General features: G+C 35.4%; 1 protein-coding gene across 1 annotated transcript; it reads right to left on the bottom strand.

Annotated features, from left to right (window-relative positions):
• Window positions 1-230: 230 nt before the first annotated feature.
• Window positions 231-15,116, bottom strand: LOC124630610 (sodium channel protein Nach-like). Its single transcript, XM_047164573.1, has 8 exons — window positions 15,055-15,116; window positions 14,267-14,366; window positions 12,439-12,586; window positions 7,380-7,493; window positions 6,234-6,305; window positions 5,032-5,146; window positions 4,489-4,589; window positions 231-463 (listed from the first exon to the last, which is right to left on the bottom strand). Exons 1-8 carry the CDS (start codon window positions 15,114-15,116, stop codon window positions 231-233), a joined length of 945 nt encoding a protein of 314 aa, XP_047020529.1.
• Window positions 15,117-23,457: the final 8,341 nt, after the last annotated feature.

A 23,457-nucleotide genomic window follows, 5' to 3' on the forward strand; every position in this document is an offset into this window, starting at 1 on the left:
ACCTATTATAAAGGTAAAGAGTTTTCAACCAAACAAACTGATCAACTTTATACTCGCTTATCTCAGAAACTACGGTAGCGATTTGAAAAAATCTAAGTATCTCTGGTCGATAACCCAGTTACAAAAAAAAGGCTATATGCTACTTTTCATTCAAGAACGAGATGTAGTTCTTGCGTTGTGCAGATAAAACTGGCAAAAGCTTGTAATAGAATAATCTACTTACGACAAAATCAATGAACAAACTTATATTTCCCCACAATCCTTTTCCCAGATTTCTGCTTAGACAACATATCCTTTTGAGAAACTACGAATACTTTATTTTTGTCATCATCTTTTGGTACCACAGCGGTTCGGCAAGATGAAGCGATTATAGAACATAGAATTTCTGTTAGAAACCATATGATTTCAATGACACTTATGATGGAACCGCCAAGACAGAGGCCGAAGATACCGCCCAGGTTTGCTGAAAAAATAAGGTAATTAGTGAGGCTTTGGGCTACTTTTGATCCACGTTAACGACGTGGTTTCCGTACATCACAGTAATTATATGGTCATCTTAAGGAAGGAAGGAAGCTCGCAGCTGACGCCGATCTACATTTGCTTTACTTAGCTTCAATTCGCTTGCTTTATGAAGCTGTTACCAGACTGGATTAATAAGCACTGATAGTTTTGCGTCGCTTGTTACGTTTTCATAGCTTTCCTACGTTGACTTTGAAATCTATATCTATACATATAATAAATCTGTAGAAAAGTAATTTTTGTACATTGAAGATATTGACAAAAAAAATAGCCAGCATGTTAAAGGATAACTAACAGAACCCATTTCCATCATTTTTGTCATTTTTGTCTGTTTGTCTGTTTGTCTGTTTATCTGTTTGTTTGTTCGCGATTCACGTAAAATCTACGAATTAAATGCAGACAATGCTTATATACAAAAACTCTACGTAACTTGGGGTATTACTTAGTTTTTGTTTCATCGAAATCGATTCACTCTATCAAAAGATATGATTAATTTTGTGAATTCAAGATGTAAAATATTACGACACGCAATCTATTTGTCAAAACTTTGACTTTGAATGTTGTACTTATATTAGTTGATCGGCCTATTATTAATCTTTACACAGAAAATCACACCTTTATAAGTAACTTCGGAAGAAAAAAAAAATATGAAAATTTTGTTTAGCCAAGGTTAAAGTAGCTCCATCTGTGGTAAATAAAATACATCATCAATTTGTCAAAGGAGCGAGGTGGAATGACAATATTACCATACATTCTTTATAGAGGATTATTATTTCAACAAATGGAGTTGTGTATTTTCCGTAATTCACCATATTTTAACACGAAGTGTAATTTTTCGATAGACATTTCAATAGTGTTTGTCAGTTTGCCGTGCCACATCAAAATCCAACTATAATTATTACCTTGATGAAAAGAAAATTAATAGTTCTCAGCCAAATTTAAAACGGTGCCATCTAAATTATTTTTTGAACATTATGTCAAAAATGATGACTTTAGTGGAACAATTAATTATCATTTAAAGTTACAGATGGAGTTCATATCAGGATTTTTTCATAAACATAGTTTAGCTTATCTTCCACTAATGTGGTGGCCTCAAAACAAATTACTTTGAGTGGAGTGAGTAGTATTAAGTAGACCTTAATTATTTTTTCTGATGCAAAATATGTAAACTTAATCCTAGAAGAAATGAAGATCTATCTCTCGCAAGCGCTGCTAAGCGTGAGGTAGGTAATGTAGGATTCTGTAGCTTTAAAAACAAGCCCAGATACAAAGTGCAGATAAGAAATGGGAGCTCTCTCTATTTAATACCATACACACGTAAAATGCTTTATGCGTCTGAAAACGTACAAATTACGCGCCGCATACCAGAGACATGCTTACTTTCAACTTCTGATCGCAAATACACTGTTCACGATTACGAACAGTCACAGTAAGACCCGAGCCAAGTCTAAAAACCCTAAAAAACACCTTTTATATAAAACTACGTTTGATGTCATTTAATCACAAAGACAGAATTGTTCTCTGTTGCAAATCCTATCCACCTATATCCTATCCTAATCCAGAATGCATTGCAGGTGTGCATTGCACAAAAACCAATGGTATCCTATTCGAGAAGTCAAAAGAGTTGACCTGCTAACGTCAGCTTCTGCGCTAAGCAAGTGTTCTTAATAGTACCATCAGAATTACATTCATCGTTGAATGAGGTGATTAAATTTTCAGAAACCACAATAACAGTAGGAGCCAAAGCGTATGATCGCTTCATAGAGCTCTGATTGGCCCCAGGTGACCAAGTCAGGTCTGATGTCTGATTTGTTTGTTCATCAGATCTTTGAAAGTGTTTCGGTGGATACTTACTGTCGTCCTGTTTACGTGTGACACAAAATATGGTATATAAACGTCCTCCGCAATAGCGAAATTTTCCCGGTGTGCGGTAGTGATGCACAGTATATAACACTTATGTTTCTTTTGATTTGCTGGCTCCACCAAGAAATGGCAAATTGCGAGCGTACATTTTGAAAATCTTGGCAAAACTGCAGGTTTCAAGTACGAACACATGAAGTGGACTCGCACAGATACGTACATTTTGCCTATTCGTGAACTAATGCAAACATTTCGGTGGAGTCCCGGCTTAGGCCACCACATTAGGCGTGCGCGATCCTCGGGCGTGTGAGTAGCGCGGGCGCCGCGCGTGCGTCGCGAGCGCGCTGCGTGAGCGTCGCGTTTTGCTGCCCTGCGGCATTTGCAGCGCGCTCGCGGCGCGCACGCGCCGCTCTCCTTGACGTTTAACTGCTAAGGCGTTTAGCGGGCGGCGGGGATAGCGGGCGAAGGGGTAAGAACGCAACTCGAGCGCCGCGTGCTCGCCGCGAGCGCGTCGCTTGCACTCTTCACACATGCCGCAGGGCAGCAAAACGTGACGTTCACGCAGCGCGCTCGCGACGCCCGCGCTACTCACACGCCCGAGGATCACGCACGCCTAATGTGGGGTCAGCCTTACCATAGTGAGTAAGTGCACAGAAAATCCCCGTCATACAAGTGTTTCTCCCCAGTAGTGAAACTATCCTACCCTATGCGCCTGCTGATGATGATGACTCATTTTATCATCCATCCAGCTATTCCCCAACTATGTTGGTGTTGGCTTCCAGTCACCGAATCTGTTTGAGTACCAATATTTTGCTTGGAGCGACTACCTATCTACCTATCTTCAATCCAGTCAACTACACAAGACGATATCCATGGTAAGACTGACAGACTTTCTGGCTTCTGATTAGTCGCAGCAGCTGCAGAAAATGTACAAATGACAGCTTTGTCAGACTCAAAGCATATAGACATAGATTATAGCTGTTTCCTGTGAAAATTACTTACGCACCATACGTAATAATTTCCCAAATTGGCTGACTAGATCCAGAGATATTCATATCGTCATAAACTTTACTTCTTTTGTTTAGATAAATGGTCACATCCACAATACAACCTTGATCAATGAATCTATGCGACTGCTAAGTGGTAATCCTAATTATACTGTCACGTGAAAGAATGCACCTACGGGATAAGTAGTATTTTGACTATTCTATATTGCCCACGCAGACGAAGTTGCGGGCAACAGCTAGTGTAAAATAATATTCTAAGGTGTCATTACCATACCTTCAACAAAACTGCGACAGTCATCTCCTTATTAATTTAAAACTTCTTGTAGCTTGTTTACTACTTTTATAAAAATGTTTACATTCAGTACCTAACATTGTTTTTAATGTAACTGTTACCATAAAAAATCATTACCAAAATTCTTATACTTACAACGGCTTATTACCACAAAACATTTGTACTTTTATGCCTACATTTAATGAGCAAAAATCTCTTTCAAATTATTACAAAGAACTTTATCATTTTCGTATTCAAAAAATAATGGTACGGACTACAAAGCGAGATACCGTTTGACTTTCATTTTACAAAACATATAAATTGTTGTAAATACCTATTTTAGGTATAAACGCCTACAAACAGTTAATTTATTGTGACTTTGAAAAAGATCTTCTTTGTGTATTTCTTTATATTTTGAACTGCTATTCTATTGTATTTTATTAATATTGTATTAATGGGCTCTTATATTCACAATTTTATTTAAGTATCAACTCAAGATTTGTTAGTGTATTTTATTCGTAGAAAGTAATAAAATTATGTCATGAGTCAAGAATCCTCAAATCTATTGTAAAATTATAAAGTTGGTTTGAAAAATTCTTTCAATATCAATTGCGAATGAAACCGCTGGCCAAAGTACAACATAAACTCCCAATTAAAATAAATCTAAATCGGTTTCAAATAGGCACGACGACAAAACCGGACAAAAAGTAGGTACCTTTTAATCTTTTCTGACTTCAGGTTTAAAGTAATCTGGTAAACAATCTTTCAGAGATTTCCTTTCAGATTTATTATATAGTAAGAAAGGATATTTTATCTTAACTCAAAACTTACCCAACATCTGGTCCCAAGTATAAAGAACTTCCCTTCTATATTTCATACAAGTATTTTGTCCAAAATGTACCAAAACCCTGCTGTTATTTTCATTTAGTTTTCTGAAAAGGAAACCATTTTAAAAAGTCTGAAACGTTCGCACGTTGAACAGCTGCGGCAAATATTGTGTTACCTTGCCAAAGTAAGTTTAATAGAATTCTGCCTAAGAATTGCGGTTCAAAGAAAAATGTGCGTCAAGAACACCAATGTGTTATTTCGTGAAGGTAGATCGAAGTGAAATTGTTGCTCCCTTAGGACTGTAAGTAAACTGATAAGACAGCAATACGATCCTTAGAGACGGATAATTTACTGTTTTGCTATTTCGTTGTATTGTCTAGGTAGTCAATAAATAAGTCGGTATTGTTTACGTCGCGGATTTTGTAGTCAAAACATTTTAAAGTCTATGTTTAACACGTTTACTGTCACTTAAAGGTTATTGATATTTTAAAAGTACGAATACTCTCTGCGTCATAGATTTCCAAAGATAAAATATTATTTACTTACTTGAAATTTCTCTGGTTTCTAACAAACTCCACTTCAGTAGAGTACTCAACGTAGTCACATCTCTGATAGCATTCACTATCAGATATTATATCCTTTATGTCAACTTCAATCATTTCTAAAAGAAAACAAACCAGATTGAAAGCTTCAGAACTAATCAGAACAAAACTTCAACTAATATTAGTTTTTGAGCCATGTAAAATTGTAACTGTGAGTCATGATCTTTTGTGAATGAAAGACTTTACAACCGGTAAAAATAACTTCGTTAAATAGACTACAGCCTGCATTTCGTCAATGTTAAAAGGGTGATATCACTTGATTTGACGAAACCCAGACTCTTGAGCATGGTGATAAGCAGGTCGCTTCCAACCGGTTTCTGTGGAGATCTAAGGGGGACGCATATGTTCAGCAGTGGACGTCCTATGGCTGAGATGGTGATGATGATGGTGATTAATGCTCATTCCGTTTCTAATGGAAGAGGATTGTGCCCAGCAATGGGATAGTTAACACTCGTAGATTTACTCAATTATCTGAATTATCAATACTGATTTATCAAAATAACAATGAATAGCAGATATCAAGACTTTTTATTTCACACTAGCTTCTGCCAGCGGTTTCACCCGCATCCCGTGGGAACTACTTCCCGTACCGGGATAAAAAGTAGCCTATAGCTTTCCTCGATAAATGGGCTATCTAACACTGAAAGAAATTTTCAAATCGGACTAGTAGTTCCTGAGATTAGCGCGTTCAAACAAACAAATAAACAAACTCTTCAGCTTTATAATATTAGTATAGATGGAATTTTTTTAAAGAAAAAATGATACAGTTCATTGATATCTGCAGATATGTTTTCAAATAAAAATACAATAAAGTTTCAAAGGCTTCAAAAGTACAGAATGTACTCTTAAAGTGACAATAACCTTGTATTTGAAGTGAGAGTGAAATCCACAGGGAATGACAGACAGTAAGAGTTTCTTTTGTGTTGTTTTTTATTTTGTTTATTTTTTCTTCTATTTGGAAATGAAGAATGATCTTGCTTTAAGGTGGCAACCTCATGCATTAAGGTGGGGATAGTGTTACTTGAGGAAAACACGAGCTTTATCCTTAGAAAATACCTGTTACCTCTTAAGACATAAAAATGAGTTTTTTTTTTTTGCTCTGACTATTTGTGTGTTATTATTATCTTGAAAAATTTGTGTACAAACCTATGGTTTGATATATGCAAATGTAATGTTCCCATGCGCATTTAGCAAATTCTTCAGAGTCTAATTCTTTAGCTGAAAGAAAAATAAACATTTGTAATAATGTCATATTTTGTGTCTTTTTAAATAAAATTATGAAGAAAATATCAAATATTAGAACGAAAATTTCACTTCTTGTTACATCTTTTATAATGAAAAACCGGCCAAGTGCGAGTCGGACTCGCGCACGTAGGGTTCCGTACCATCCAAACTAATATTCTATATATACATATTTATGGATATCGAACAAAATTGAGCAAAAGATCAAGTTTTTTGTATGGGAGCCCCCCGAAATATTTATTTTATTCTAGTTTTCAGTATTTGTTGTTAAAGCGGCAACAGAAATACATCATCTGTGAAAATTTCAACTCTCTAACTATCACGGTTCATGAGATACAGCCTGGTGACAGACGGATAGACGGACGGACGGACGGACAGAGGAGCGTACCCTTTGGGTACGGAACCCTTAAAATGGACATAACCTTGTAGAAACTGATCAAATAAAATGTATAAAATATATCGTTTAGAGGACGTTTTTTCTCAGATTGGCAACAGAAACTTTTTAAGGGCCTCAACTTTCTTAAATTATTTGTTATTCTTCTTCTTCGTTTAGTTTCTGAAGAATATTTTATATTTCACATTTAAAGAATGTGTTTAAATAAATGTTCCTTTTATAATTTTAGTATGAAAATACGGTTTTGATATATTTGTACTAACTACATTCATGAGATGTAAATATAAACTTTCTTCTGTTTTCTGACTCGGACTTTCATGTGATTTGGTGCGAAAATGATTCGTTCTGAAATATGAAGAATTTTGCTTTTTTCTTCGGAAAAAGACGGATATTATCACGCCCCATCAGTTCGCATTTTGACGATAATATTTTAATACTGTTGCGAAAGCTTTTGTGAAAATACGATTACAACTCATATCGATTAAAGACATTTTTTTCTTTTATTCACAAAAAAAAAACCATTCTGTAACTACAGGTCCAATATCAAAACATATTTCAGTTTTACATAACCCATTTATCGAGAAAGGCTACCTTTTAACCTCACTCAAAATTGTACTAGGGAAATCGCTGGCGAACCTTAAAAAGATCAAACTTACAAGAGTACCCAAAAGGCAGGCATCTACATCGGTTCACCACTCTCTTCAAGATGAGTCTAGTCATACAACCCTGGTGGAAGCCACCTCCCGTGCCTTGATCCTGAAAGCAAATACCTTTCATTGTTTTACGTGAAGGCTTAAGGGATTTGCAACTTTTGAATTAGAAGTACGTAGTTGTACCAAGTAAGGTAAGACGGATTATAGATTGCCGAGACGAGCCGAGATTCGGTACGTTGAATGACGAGACTTTTGGTATATTATTTTGAGTCTACTACATATTATTTCATAGCAAAATACATAGAATTATATTTCTGTCTGTTTTTAAACACCATGTTTCCCTATTTTCTTATCTGATTACTTGAGAACTTCTTTGTACCCGTGGAAAACAGCGTCGGATTGCTTGTACCAACAGAAGTTTATTTGAAAAACACATGCGTATCGAAGATGGCACGTAATCACGTGTGATCCGCATAACAAAAAAAACAAATGAACGAGTTGCTATGATAATACGGTAATACGATTTCCGAAAATTCTTTCTTCAATAAAAACCTATCCTTGATTGCTGTAGGCTATGTCTTGTGTACACAGCGTGGGAGACGCCTCGAGCAGAATCTAGTTCTTCATAAAATTTCCTTTACATTATTCATATATTTTTGTACTAACAATAAGATTGAAGTACGGAGCAAGTATAATTGTTTGTTGAGTAATCGTGGAACATTTTTCTGGATTGTTAGACACGAGACTGTGATTTGAATCGGGTATTAGGCGTTAATATTCTAGGGTTGTTCGCTTTTAATTAGGTACACATCCTTGATATCCATTTGATGCTATATCTATTTACGAGCATGTGGCGTTCTGTATTTCGAAAGGTTTAAAGTTAATTTGTGGTTCCTGGCTGACATTCGTACAATTTTTTGCACCCGAATTTTGCACGGGTTATCAGAAGCCAGACCAGAGAGTATCGGGTTGCTCGGGTGACTTAATTGAGGAGGTCTGTGTAAAAATCGGCTGCATCGGCTACACAGGGAGTCAACCCTAAATAAAAGAAAAGGCTAGGTAGATAATGATGCCTGAAATGTTTGGATTTTTTTATATGTTTAAATATTGAGAATTATATTATGTTATTTTCTTTTGTATTCGTAATATGTTCTTGTTAAGAGAACTCCAATTATTTCCAAAAACGTATATTGATAAATAGCATCTACAATAAATATAACTTAGTATACCTAAGTTCACAACTTTTGCTTGGCAAGCTAGCCAAAACATAACCCATAAAGCTAACCCAAAACATATATTATTAAATACATTTAAACTTGAAATAAACTCACATTTGTATCACTTTATACTTAAGTTATTTTGGAAACTAGTAAGTATAATATTCTAACCGAAATCAAAATAATATAATAATGGTTGTCAGTTGTATCACCCCTAAGGGTACAATCGCCTACACTGCTGTTATAATTATAATCGACCGCCTCAAGGTAAACTTGTTACGTAATAATATAATTATTTATATCACCTTAAAATAATAATTATAATAAACCTTATATTTTTCTACGGAATGACTTACTTAGTTCTAAAATTATTTTTATTTGTGCGTAAAAATATTGAGGTATTTACTTTATTTCAATCACGTGGATAAAACTGTCGTGAATAGCAGCTAGTTCAATATATATTTAAAAAAAAAAATGAATGTGTAAAATGATATTGCTTTATATAACGAATTATGCTATTCAGTTTACTTATTTTACCAGTGATGTTCCATGGAAAAATACTGAAAGGGAATACGGCCGCGCTCATTATATTCAGAGCTATTTATTATTTTCAGAGTTTAAGGCTAAACCTTGCCTTGTAGGTAAACAAATTCCAAATCGATTATCAATTTCTTAGAAAGCTAATCAATTTCGATGTTACGTTATTATGAACGCTAAGCGGGACTTAATATTTTTGGGTTTTTCAAATTAATTAATCACAGAAATAGTTCTAGGTGCGACCCGTTAAAACAATACAATTTCTATTGAATTCGCCTCTCATTGAATGCAATTTTGTCAACGAGAATGTAAACCCAACTATGTATGTAGCTGAGGCCCGGACTCCACTGGCGGAATTCAAAATAATTGTTTTTTAAACTTTTCCACTTTATAAAACAAATGAATCAAACTCTCGCCTCTGCCAACTCAGGAGGTATAAAATCTACTGAATGTCCTGTCCCTAAAACTATGTACGTGCAAACCCTTTAGTAATTTTACACCTTAAAATTATTATAGGACCATCTCATATTTCAAGGGCTTAATGTTTTGAGTACTAATTTATGTTCATCTCAGTGACATTAATAAGCTTCTTACTGGCCGCGATCACGAACAGAATTAAGATGTCCAATATTTTAATTAGTTGTCGTATTTTAAGCACCCGGCTACTAAACTGATGTCTCATATTTTGTAATTTATTTTTGTGAATTTCTGAATATAAGCTAAATATAAATTTAATATACAAGATAGTTACAAAACTACACAAACAAAAAATATTTACTTACAATCGTTTTGACAAAAAATGAACTCTGTTTTAGTTTAAAATACATATTCAGTCAGTATCGTTTTTGTATAACTTTTGCCCCAAGGGTAGAGGCATCACTGTCCTCTTTATCCAACAAATATTATAACAAAAACCAATGGCTGAGATACCTAATACATTTTTTACCACTCCAAGTGTCAGTTTGATATATCTTTCTAAGTATATCTTAGACACCATTGACTGTGTTTCGGATGGCACGTTAAACTGTAGGTCCCGGCTGTCATTGAACATCCTTGGCAGTTGTTACGGGTAGTCAGAAGCCAGTAAGTCTGACACCAGTCTAACCAAGGGGTATCGGGTTGCCCGGGTAACTGGGTTGAGGAGGTCAGATAGGCAGTCGCTTCTTGTAAAGCACTGGTACTCAGCTGAATCCGGTTAGACTGGAAGCCGACCCCAACATGATTGGGAAAAAGGCTCGGAGGATGATGAAGTGTCAGTTTGATGTCTTTGTTTCACTGAAAATATACTCGCGTTTTTTTATGTAAACACGAAGTAAGATATCTATAAACAACGAAGTTTTACTAGAAAATATCTATTTACGAAACTAAGAGAAATTATTTCCATTGTAAATATTGAATTTAGAGCTTTGGAGCAAAGTTATTACTTAGCTTCTATTATAATTATTAATTAAAGTGCACCTGATGTCAATGACAATGCAAATTCATCTGCCGCGCTACAGTGTTGCTTTTGTAATATTGTCTTTAACTAACTAATTTTGTTAACAAAAGGCTGACATCGTAACTGCAGAAGGCATTGTAAGGTTTGCTTTTTACCTTTTCTGCTCAATCAAATATTTTTCCTTGGAGGTGGTAACAGTGGAAAAAGCATTATGGATTGAAGCTGAATAGTTTTTTGAACGTTTAGAATTGACTGTTACACCACTCATGTAGGTATAAACATAGATCAAAGAGACAAAACCTCGAATTAGTTCTACAGCAAATAACCCTTTTTACAAAAATTCTAATTACACCCTTTATCCGCTAAATCACAATTAAAGATAATGCTGATATGGGTGAGACAGCTAACTTCGGACGTAGACAAATTGAACTCGTAATGAATATGGCTTTGGTCTACACTTTGTAATTAATTTTACTAATGTTAAACAATGTTCAAGTTTTATTTTTTTTTTCTGAAAAAACAGCAAGTAAAAAAGTATGTAAGTACTCACACAATTTTAGTAGCTTTTGTAAGTAACTTAAATACTATTTTGGCCTTTTTGCGAATCACGCTCGTGTAAACCCAAATCTAGTTATGTTTACCACTTACAACTAAAACCTAAAGAAATATGATTTTCTGGCTTAGAATTTTGTAAACAGGTTGATGCTAATATGTATAAGTGAATTTAGAATCAAATTACTATATAATCTAACATTGTTGAAGGTTAATTTTTAGATTATTATGTTTTAAACAATAGCCAGTATATGTAAAGCACTTCAACATCCACACTAACAAAAAAGCTAATAAAATGCTTGACTTAGTGACCTATATTTCCCCCCCCAGCGTTATCCTTTAGGCTCAAATAACGTTGATTGACAAAGGACATGATTGATGATATAATGGCCTCAATCAAATTAAATCGATATTGTTCATTGTTTTATTTTTGGCTCCAAAATTGGTTGAAAAGCTAAGCCTTATAAATTCCTCGTTAAACAATATATTGAGGTCATCAAAGGATTGATTGACACTTTCCAAATGTCAATTGGTATCGTGGTAAAATTAGATGGTTAAAAATACGATTTTAATTAAAAATCTTCTATTTTTTCGAAAATTGTAAATGTAAATACTTAAATTTTTGATAAAAATACGTGAAGCAAGCACTTTTTGAAAAACTTTTATTAATGTGACTATGATTAATATACTAATTAATTGCTTTTTGAGTAGTTTATTTTCGAAAAGATAGTTCAAAGTAAGTATCATACAACGATATCATTTTTCTCAGGTGTACAAAATTTGTTTTAAATATTTGCATTATTTTAAACTTATTTAAATTACCTAAATGGTTTTGAGAGTTTTTTTCTAAAATTACTATTTTTAAACACAATATTTGCACATAAAATATTGCTTGTAAACAAAATTATAATATTTTGATAATTTTAGTTCGATACATATCACTAAACGAATATACTTCATCATAAATATTTAAGACGACAGACAATTTTACAAACCGTTGCGTTTAGACTAAAAAGAATACAGCATTTTCCGCAGAATTTGATCTTTCTCTGTTTTCTAAATAGTTTTAAAAACAGACGTATCCATTCTTCCTATAAGCATATTCATCCATTGTTCTTTAGAATGATCTAACTAACGTCATAATCACTATTAATAGCCTTCTCCCAACCATGTTGGAGTCGGCTTCCAGTCCAACGGAATACAGCTGAGTACTATTGTTTTACAAAGAACGACTGCCTATCAGACCTCCTCAACCAAACAAGAGCTAACCAAAGTCCAAACACTACAACCAGACAAATACTTACCGTATCCAGCGTACACTTTCTGCCAGACAGTGGCAGTGCCTTGACATAGGTCGACGAGTCAATTGCCCAGACGTACACGTTGACGTCAAAAAACGATTCGGGCGTCAAACTGAAGTAGCTGTCTACCAGCGTCACTCGGTTCTCATAGTCGTATACGTACAGCTGGAATTAAATGTTTATTTTGTACCTGTGTTTGTAGATATCTTGAAAATAGGGGTTTTTAATTTGCGATGAAAAAAGTGAGGTGTTAATTTATTATAGGTTTTGTGCTATAATGAGTGTCTGTCTGCGGCACGGTAGATCTTTAACTGATGAATTGATTTGCGTGCGGGTTAGTTAAGAAGTTTAGGACAACTGATATTCTTGCACTGGTACATAGACATGTTTCATCAAAATCTACACAGTTTTTTAAAAGTTATTAACAAAAATTATAGGTATAAAGAATCAAGTTAATTAAGCAAAGACAACAAGTACCTAAGTACGTATTATAATTTTCAAATCGCTGCACGTGTTCATTTGTAGTTGTTTCTACTCGTTATTAATAGAGATAATTTGGTACAGTAATACACAGTACAACGGAAAATTGTTGAAATCCTAAACCATTTTGCAAAAAACAGAAAAACTTTTTCCTCGTCATTCAATTAAACCTCATAAATCCCTGGAGCAATTTTCTATCCAGCATCATTATTAATATTATTCCGTGTACATGTTGATATTAATTATTAAAATACCAGCTTTCATACAAACATAATACGTAAGAATTAAATGGCAAATAGGAACATTGCTTAGGAAAAAATGCCCCTGTATACACATCTTTATATATATGGCTATGTTGAGATAATGTCGAGGTTTTGTGAAGAATTCTGTTATTTATCCGCGCGGAACGCAATGCTGTGTCATTCCATGAATATTTTATCAATAGGCACAGCTGACGTACCGGTGACAATATGTAATAGGGACAAAATATGAATGTGAAACCGAGCCATCGTTGAAAAAAATATTCTAACAAATATGTTTTCGTCTTGTTTACAAAGATTTGATGAAAGTGTTGTTCTTTCTCTTAAATACTGCACAAGAATTCTTTTAGATGTGGGTCGCTAATGTCAAACTAGAAAATAATGTGGGCAGAATATTTACTTAAATTGATGATACAGAATTGCACATAAAGTCGGTTTTCCTCAAAGGAAAATGAATTATTTAAGCTTATAATAAAAAATTACGTAATTAAAAATCATCGGTAAGAGCACATCACCTTTAACGAAATTAAAAACCGCATTGACTTAGCAACACTCCAAATGTCAATGTAATCTATCTCGAATTAAAAAACAGATTAAGTGAATTAATATTTGTATAATCCTTAGAAACAACGCTACGCATGTTCTTAGTATACTAACCTTTTCTTGTTATCGAAGTCGGAAAAAATGAAAGTCATTGATTCAAATTAGGCTTTGAATCAGCACTTTTTTACGAAGAAAGTTGTCAGAGAAAAATACCTCCGAGAGCTTATTGTTGTTCCGCATTATTATTGGAGTGCGAAATAGCTTCTTAAGAACTGCGATGTTATTGAAAAAAATGAACAGTGTTTTTCTGTAGCCTTTTAAGGTTCTTGAATTAAGCTTCTGATTTTCAAGTACGAGTGTGCGACTTCATTTTCACTAAGTTTTTACCAACTTCGCTAAATTAAATTATAAAGGTATATTGGACACCGATGACTACATAAATGGTGTAATCACCAACCCGCATTGAGCAAGCAGCGTAGTGATTAACGCTCAATACTTACAATACTATACTCAAGCCGTCACCTCGTAGTAGGACAATGAAAAAAGTTGATGGTCCACTTACCACAGAATAACCATTGTGACCCTGTCCTTTTACTATAATGTCCAGTGCTTCAGTGGAGTCCAGTCCAGATATAAAGTTTGTCTGATTGTCTGTGTGCTCTCTGAAATTACATATTTAAAGTAACTATTATTCGTTGTTCGTCTTTTAAGTACTTTAATTCGATGTGAATTATTTCATCCTATTTGAAAAATATAAGCCTGATTTTTTATGGCTAAAGGACGTGGTAACAGATGCTGAAAATGATATTCTATTACCGTAACTTTTAATATTAGCCCGTGGCATCGTGTGTGATGTATTTAACTTGACATAGCGAAAATAATTACTTCGGCTTTACCAATTTTATTTGCTAACTGTGTCAAATATAGAGAAATCTATTTATAGGCAGTGAAACTTTGATTAGTTCGTTATTGAATTTATTTGAGTATGGATCAGTATGAAAATATTTTTAGACACTGAACAAAATTGCATAATTTTAAAACTCACGTTCCAGGATCAGGAAAACACACACCACACGACAATGACATTTATCCTGGAGAGCAAAAGTATCAATACGGAAAATTAAAGTTGGGTTGAACCTACATAATTTATTACTATGGTAACTATATTATTATGGTAACTATAACGATAACCAAACCTTAACCAGAAATCGGATTGCCACTAATTGGTCAAATCGACGAATTAGCGGCTGATTATAGTTTGACTATATTTTTATGTGCAAATTGGTATTATCGTGCAACCCACCTTCAAGTGTTCCAATAGGTAGTCTACCCTTTTTATAAGGCACTTACTTGAAATACGGTATATCAAACTGACAGCAGTGTCCAGCTAAAGTGAGGACGGAGCGGAACATCTCAGAACAGTTGTGAGGCTTCGACCTCCAACTGCAGTCTATCGTTATGTCACTGCACGGTCTCTTGAACTGAAGGAAAGAAAAAAATATGGGTGTGGTAAACTGATGATTTGAAGAAGGTGGCGGGCAATGGATGGATGCAGGCGGCCCAAGACCGGGACGGTTGGCACTCATTGGAGGAAGCCTACATTGAGCACTGGATGGTAAAAGGCAGATATTATGAAGTACAGAACAGTAATTTCAGGTTTTTTTTTTATCATAGCTAGATCTCCTAGCTGCGGAATTGGAATTATAAAAACAAAATTTTTTGTGATAAGTAGATACCAAGTTTAGCTCCTATTCACATATTCCTAGAAAAAAACAATATTCAGTAGTAGTTTGAACGTTAATAAACACGACGTATTCTCACTATTGCCGTATAAACAAACGCGTTTCAATTTCCATTTCGAGACCAAAATCTATTTTTGATCAAATAGTCGTAGAACAATATTGCTTTATCTGTATTCCGAACTAAAAACAAGCATGAATGTTCAAAATAGAACACAATAAACTGTTTCTTCTATTTTCATTGAATTACTTATTGTTTCGAATATTTTAAGGGGCGACAGGTGATATTTAAAAGTTGTTTGTTCTGTTCTTGCAAATAAGTTTTACTAAATAGCTTAAGGAGTTAACAGTTTTTCAATTGTCAAGTGGTCCTTTAGTTAGAAAGGCTATTTAAATTAAAATTCTTCATTCCTAGACGTTTCTAGACCTAGACACAAATTAACGACTATTGCTTAGGCATCCTGACATTTTATAGGTATTTAAACTTCTGAACGAAAACTAATTTAGCGTTATAAATGTCAGCCTACTTGACCACTTGACTTTTAAATGTTCATAAAAACCGTTTTTTTTTTGTGAAATTAACCAAAGTGGCCGTACCAAATCCAGCAGGTTCTTCAATGAATATCCAAGATCTTCAAGTAAGGCGTGCATCTTCCTAACATACGGTTGTGGGTTGTAGCCCTTCCGTGTGACGCCCGTGAAACTCTCGTAGAAATCCTTTATTTCAGTTTTGTTGAAGCCACGAAGTGTCCTGGAAAGTATGAGTAGGTATTCATTCTTGAAAATGATTAAATATGGAAATGTATACTCGATATCATAAAGCTGAAGAGTTTGTTTTTTGTTTGTAACAAAACGCTTATCTTAATTACTACTGGTCCGATGCAGGCTTATGTGGCACATACTCTACCTTAGGTGCGTGAATTATTTCTGAGAGCTAGAAAAAAATATTAGAACTACTCTGCAATGTGAGCTTGCCAGTGTGAGGATGAAATGAAAATCCATTGCTTATTCCAAAATACATTTTCACATTAAAACCGCATTTTACGAACAAAGTTTGCCACTTGAAGTCTCACAAATCAGTAGTCTTTAAAGCCAGTTAATCGATGTTTATGAACAAAGTTGTTTACTAACGGGATCATAGAACTCCGAGGTTCAATGAATTTAAGCGGGCGTAAAAATACTTCACGGAGATTGATAAAAATTGATCGAAAGTTAGTCTGTTCGTGTTGGGGGGTACTTAGTAATTCCATTAATGTTGACAACAGAACAAGATTCGAATGTAACAAAATAGACTGCACTCTTAAAGTACCAGCACACGGCAGACTAAACAGTTGGCAAAACATGGCCCGATGGTTGGAAAAAATAGTGAATTTAATCAAAGTTTTTATTCGGTCTGATACCGGCCAAATACCTGAACGTTGTTATATAGTCACTACCATTCATTGCCATACTGATTTATGAGCCCGAACAAACTATGGGCTGACTAAAAGTTTGCAGTCTTTGACAGAAGAATATTGTAGTGAATAGTTCAAATATAACAAATGGACTGCATTCTTGGGGGAGCGATTGTTCGGGAAACTGTTTGTTTATCTGATAGAATCCCTAACGCTGGATTTATATGAAGCAATACTTGAAGTTGTCTAAGAACAACTAGTGCAAATAGGTCGCGAGAGATACTTGTGGCATTGTTGTTATCCTCTCAATAGTTTCAAAATGAGGGTAGCTTTATACTTTAATTGTTACACTTTCATAGAAAACAGTAGAAACAAGTGAAATCTATTTCAGTATGCTCTAGAGACTAATTTGAGCTAGTTTTTCAAAGCGAAATGTTTTCCGCGGGACACGGATGAAATTGCACAAACAAGCAAATTGCCTGTGAGTTAATAATAAATTGGCAAATAAAGTGTTAAGTTATACAAATATGAGAATAATTTTCAAATTTTAATGTATTGTAAATATTTATGTATGTATTTAAAGTTACAGATTTACACAAACGACTTGTAGTGTTTGTTCTACCTATATCTCCGTAATTAGTAACCGATATGTATCCAGCTCGCATGCATACATGACGTCTTGTCTCCGTACCTCACCAATGACAGTTCTCCAATTGATCATACCAGGTATATCTACAATTCCAGATGCACCACCCATGTTCACGCATAAAGCTAGGTTCATATTGCTGTGTCGGGGTGTGTCGGGTCGCCGTCTGTTGTGTCGCGGGATGTTCATACTAATGTGTTGTGTTGTGGCGCAATGTGTCGCATTTTTAGATCATTCTCGTTTTAAGAGTTGTAGAGTGTATACGTGTTTTAAAATGGAATCGCCTGACGTGACTTCGATGAAGATATTAAATTTTTTCTATTGATGACTCTGGGTTCATCCCGTAAATAGATTAAGAGAGACTAGAGGCGCATTTCACTGTCTTCCTCCTTCCTTATATCCTTATATTCCTTACATTTTCTGTCATAAGAACTTTGTATTGCCGAACCAGTTCAATAAGTTCATCAGACATTTTAAAGAACGAAAAACAGAATTGTAACAGAAAATAATAATTGCATGAACTGTGTTCCCTCGCAATAACGCGTCGAAAATGATAGATTCACATTTGTGTGTCGCGACAGATCCCCCACCACCTCTCTGGCGCGATCGGGAGTCGAGCGATCGCGACACGACAGAACGCGCCACAACACAATACAACCTACTAATGTGAATCTAATCATAGTAAATGAACGTAAGCGATTGCGTTCTGGCGCGCCCCAACACACCCCGACACAGTAATGTGAACCTAGCATTAGCCGAGACCACAGATGTAGGTATACATAGGTGTATAGGGTGACTGGTACTTAGTGACCGATACTCAAAAAAGTGTATCTATTCGTGTTTACAAACAACTTTTCCAAAGAAACTTTATTTTATTCTCATTAGTTTTATCACACCAGCTGTTTCAATTTTTGAACTTTGTGCTTGATTGTTTTGCTATTGTGACCGAACTAATGAGAAATGTAAATAGGTTCTACAGCAGACATAAGTATCGCTATGTCTGATGTAGTGCTATGAAAGTAAAATCCAATATTATACTCACAGCAATTCAGTGATCTCTCCAGTCTTAGGCAAATACACCTTCTCGGTGTCACAGATGGACACCGCAGGGAAAGGTATATTTACCATCGAGTAGTGAGTAGTTTCTACCTGTAAGAATATTAAATGAAGGAACGGAATGGTATTAATGAAGTCTTTAACAAAAGTGAGGTATAAAAGTGAAAGATTACATCTCTTTATTGCAAAGAAGGCTATTGAGGCTCAGTCCTTGAGTACTTTTCCATTGAAGCTAAGACAAAAGAAAGGAAATAAATCTGAGCGGTAAATCCTTAAGAAAGATTTTAAAATTGCATCCTTTACTCTTAAATCTGTAAAGGAGTGGAGTAAAAGAAGTTTCTCATTTTTTTATCTTTGTGAAGTAAATAATATCATATCAGTTACACATAGCAGCGTATTTACAGAGTGTACATAGCCAAAACGCATCCATAGGAAACTGCTCGCTGATATTTTATAATGCTGTTTTTTAATTTGTGATTTCAAAGTATACACGAATTTTGCGTACTGCTCGCGTATAATTCGTAGCTTAGACGTGCACATGCATCATTCCAATTTATACACGGTCAAATTTAACTATACAAAATTTATATTAGGTAAAGCATTAAATAAAAATGACTTTGAATCTGAGTTTGTTTATTAAAAATGCTAATTAAACAAAAATGTATGTTGCCTTCTAAATTATTAAGTCAGCCACAATTAACGAGCATCTAAATAATACTATCTTAGCCACTATAGTTATCTTCTAAGTAAACCACTCTAAATACAACTCAGCATGATGGTTATTTTTTAGCATCTTTTGTAGCAGGCATTCTAACAGTAAACTTCTAAAATACTATTAAATGACATCATAAAATATATTTAATTAGCTTCTAATTCTTTAACTCAGTACGTTTATAATGTAAGCAAGCAACATGCAGCAAGCATAGCTTCTGTCACGGCTCCGGTGCTTCGGCTTGCTGGCCGGCTCCGCCGGCCAGCCTCAGCCGCGTCGGCGGGCGTTAAAACTACCTGCGCTTCAGCTCGCAGGCCGCCTCGCCCCTCCGCGCCTATGCGGTTTTGAATTGCACTCTAGGGGTAGGGCAGACAAGACTACGTGGAGTCGGTTTTGCAGCGATTCGTTTTCGTCACTAACTTCAATTTTTAATACAATGTTTTTTAATTGAACGAGCATTATTAATATTTAAATTAACATTAAATGCTAGGTCGTGTTTTAATCAAAATGGCGAGCATGCAACTGCTCGCGAATAGATTGGAATCGTAAAGTTTTTCGCGCCTATTCCAATGTATACACGATTAGTTTGCATGCGGACTAGCACTGTATATTATGGAACAAAGCAAGATACTTTGGCCACTACAAAATATATGTGAGTATTTGCGTACTGCTGCTGTATACATCGGAAGACTTTGTATAAAAAGTGAATTCCAATCTATTCGCGACTAGTTTCACACGCTTGCGTACTAGCCATGTATATACTGTAAATACGCCACATAGCAGTTTAAAATTAAACTTTATACTATTTATGTCAGACACAAAGTTGCTGAATTTCCAAACCGCGATGACATTTTAAATGTCTAATGTGACGTGAATTCACTGTGGGAGTGGGTTTATATAGTGGCTTTATTGTAGTGTGCAGTCTATGTATTGTATAATAAGCCTCGTTAAAGCTCTCAAAGTAGGTATGTAGTAGATTTTCCATTCCGTTTTTCCGAGCGGCAATGCTGTGTTTGCACGGACCGCAATGACCGCAAAACAACTGATGGGTTGGCATATTTATGTAAAAGCGGTCTTATAGTGATTTTACATCTCAAGTCATTGTCAAGTTGACAAGTTTTGAAACATTATATAAGGAAAATAGTGAGTTTTAAATCGTTACCAATCTGACTTTACCTTTAATATAACGATAGTAAAATAAAAGATTATTATGATTATGCCCCTATATGATTCCCCTAAGACTCTCTAGTCCATATTAGCATTATCATGGACTTACCTATACCAAAATGTGACGTCACGGTATCACGCAGGACAGTAGGCGTTTTTCAGCACATAGATAAATAAATGTCGCTCTAATACCCTACGCAATGTTCAGCGAAAGGTAAAACTATTCGTAGGTAACGTCCCACGTGAGTGAGTATCTACAAAGTAGCTTGTCCAAATCACAAGACCTATCAAAATGTTACGAGAAACTACATAGTTTTACTAAGAATAATGTGTCATGAAGTTGGGAGTATAAATCTTTTATTGATGACGACAATATGATACTATTACTACTGCCACATTGAAAATAATTTAGCAAGATTGAGTATAGAGCTGTTGATACCTATAAGTTTTTGTTTTACTCGATATGAGCCGAGTGTTGGTTGGTCGGTAATTATCAACATTTATTTAATATCTGGAAATAACATACAAAAAACAATAGATCAAGGATTCTTTACTTAACAATGAAAAAGGTCTTTGTGTGAACTAAAAATAGACCATCTGTGTTGCAGATATCTCAAAATAGCTCAAAATAGCCTTTAACGAAAAACAGTACAATTGAAGATAAGCTACTTTTGTGAAAATTACCATTGAACTACAAAATGCAAAACCTATGAATGAACTGTCTTTCAAACAGCCCACGCGTAAAACGTTTCATTGTGAACATTATGTAAGATGTTTCGTACTTACATATTACGTATTCTTAGCAGACGGTCCGCTATCACTTTTGTTACAAAGAACCCTTTTATGTAAAAGAGTGAGGTCATCAAATTTGAGACCCCTTTGTGTAGTGTTCGTGGAAAGTTTTGGCCTCTAACCGATGTTCGTTTGTCAGTTGACGTTCATTGGTTTTTAGTGGTATATTAGCACTATATTTGTTAAAGTTTCAGAGAACTTTTTTACGGTGACAGTTAATTAAATATGTCGTGTCTGTCTGACAAAGTTAACAGGCGTAACCAATTTAGTTTAAACTAAGTCTGAGAACACCTTGAATGTTAGTCGAGTTTTGTGTTCGAGAACGAGGTATGTCTTGCAGGTTATGCTGAAAACAATGAGTGGCTTGAAATGCGATGGTATTAAATGAGTAGAATGCACATTGCTCCCACGAAATATTACACACTTAGAGTAAGAGGTTTCGCAATCCTATACTCGAGTACACTCATATAAGAAAAGCCAGTTGCAGTGGAACTCAAAATGAACATAGTCTCATTAACATTGCAAAGTGTTTCATATTGCATAATGTATGTTTAAACACGTCTTCAGCGCTATTTGCAATTCCTAACGTTTATCTTTGAGAAGCTACTTGGTTTATTAAGACGCAGTCTGACTGAACAAGTTGAATTTCATGAGCGTTTGCTTTTGGGAACTGGTTAACTTTGTAATTTTAAGCAGTATGAGTGAGCGTAACACACAAATTTGTGTTGCACCATTTAGGTACCTATGACTGTAACGATACCGTAACCAGTCGTATGCTTGACGCTCATTGGTCAAATCAGCGATTTAGCAACTAAAAATGGTGCTATTCACTGTAAGGCATAAAACTTGGAAGATATTACTGTTACTGTTACAGCCTTTTTATCGTCCCACTGCTGGGCACAGGCCTCTTCCTGCTTATTATGGACGCCTTGACGGCGGACATACAGGAGGAGGCACCCTGGTGCATGCTGTTTGCCGACGACATCGTCCTGGTTAGTGAAGACGGACCTGAGATCCAGAGCAGATTGGGGAGTTGGCAACAGAGACTGGAGAATGTTGGCTTAAAAATCAGCAGAACCAAGACCGAATACATGTTCTGCGATTTTGGCGGCCTCTCCAGTCCTGAAGCCATAGCGCTTGATAACGCACTTCTTCCAGTCTGCTCCGATTTCCGGTACCTCGGTTCGCTTATTCAGGGCGATGGCGAAATAGATCGGACAGTTACGCACAGAATTAACGCAGGATGGATGAAATGGCGGCAGGTAACGGGAACAACTTGTGACCCTCGTATTCCCCTTAAACTTAAGGGGAAAATTTACAAGAGTATGGTCAGACCTGCTGTCTTGTATGGATCAGAGTGCTGGCCCACAAAAGCGACGAATGAAAGACAATTGCATGCGGCAGAGATGAGAATGTTAAGAGGTATGTGTGGAGTTACGCGAATGGATAGAGTGAGGAATGAGTATATAAGAGGAAGTTTGAAAGTGGCGCCGGTATCAGAAAAACTGCGTGGAAACCGGCTGTCGTGGTATGGGCATGTCAGTCATGTGCAGTCATGTTGTGAGGAAGGTGATGAGTATGAACGTGGACGGATATCGTGGAAGAGGAAGACCAAAAAAACGATGGATGGATTGTGTGAAAGTAGATATGGTAAGAAAGAATGTTACTTGTGAGATGACGGGAGATAGAGGAGTATGGAAGAAGAAAACATGCTGCACCGACCCCAAATGAAATTGGGATAAGGGCAGGAGGATGATGATGCTGGGCACAGGCCTCCTCTCACATGGAGAAGGATTGAGCATTAATCACCACGCTTGCTTAATGCGGGTTGGTGATTTCGGTCTGTATAGTCCTAGATATTAAGTAAAAAATATTTATTATACTTGTAAATATTCCCACAAAAATCATCGCTCCTATGTTTTTGGACTTTATTTTTCACAGCAAAAATATATGCCGTTTGTTGGTACATAACATAGCTGGGATCTACATATTCTATCATATAGTTCCCCTGAATGTTAAATATTTACACCAATTTTGATAGATTGAATTTTAATATTCATTTCATAAAATCGGATAGCAAAAATAAATTGTAATAAAAGCTGAGATGTTCAATAAAATAAAATAGTAACATGCCTTATTTCTAAATTACACATCATTATGCAATCCAAAATCCACATTTTTGAATGTGTTAAAAAATTGCTTTCAAGCAATTTTAAAGGTAGAATTCCGTGGGTCGCGGCTTACGCA

This window comes from Helicoverpa zea, chromosome 5, assembly GCF_022581195.2.
Source record: "Helicoverpa zea isolate HzStark_Cry1AcR chromosome 5, ilHelZeax1.1, whole genome shotgun sequence".
NCBI classification, from domain to species: domain Eukaryota; kingdom Metazoa; phylum Arthropoda; class Insecta; order Lepidoptera; family Noctuidae; genus Helicoverpa; species Helicoverpa zea.

Coding starts and splice junctions, on each gene's coding strand:
- LOC124630610 (XM_047164573.1), bottom strand. CDS start 15,116: ATGTTCCGCTCCGTCCTCACTTTAGCTGGACACTGCTGTCAGTTTGAT. Junction 5,147..6,233: donor TTGCATATATCAAACCATAG/GTTTGTACACAA, acceptor GTTTTCTTTTAG/AAATGATTGAAGTTGACATA. Junction 4,590..5,031: donor AGAAACCAGAGAAATTTCAA/GTAAGTAAATAA, acceptor TTTCCTTTTCAG/AAAACTAAATGAAAATAACA.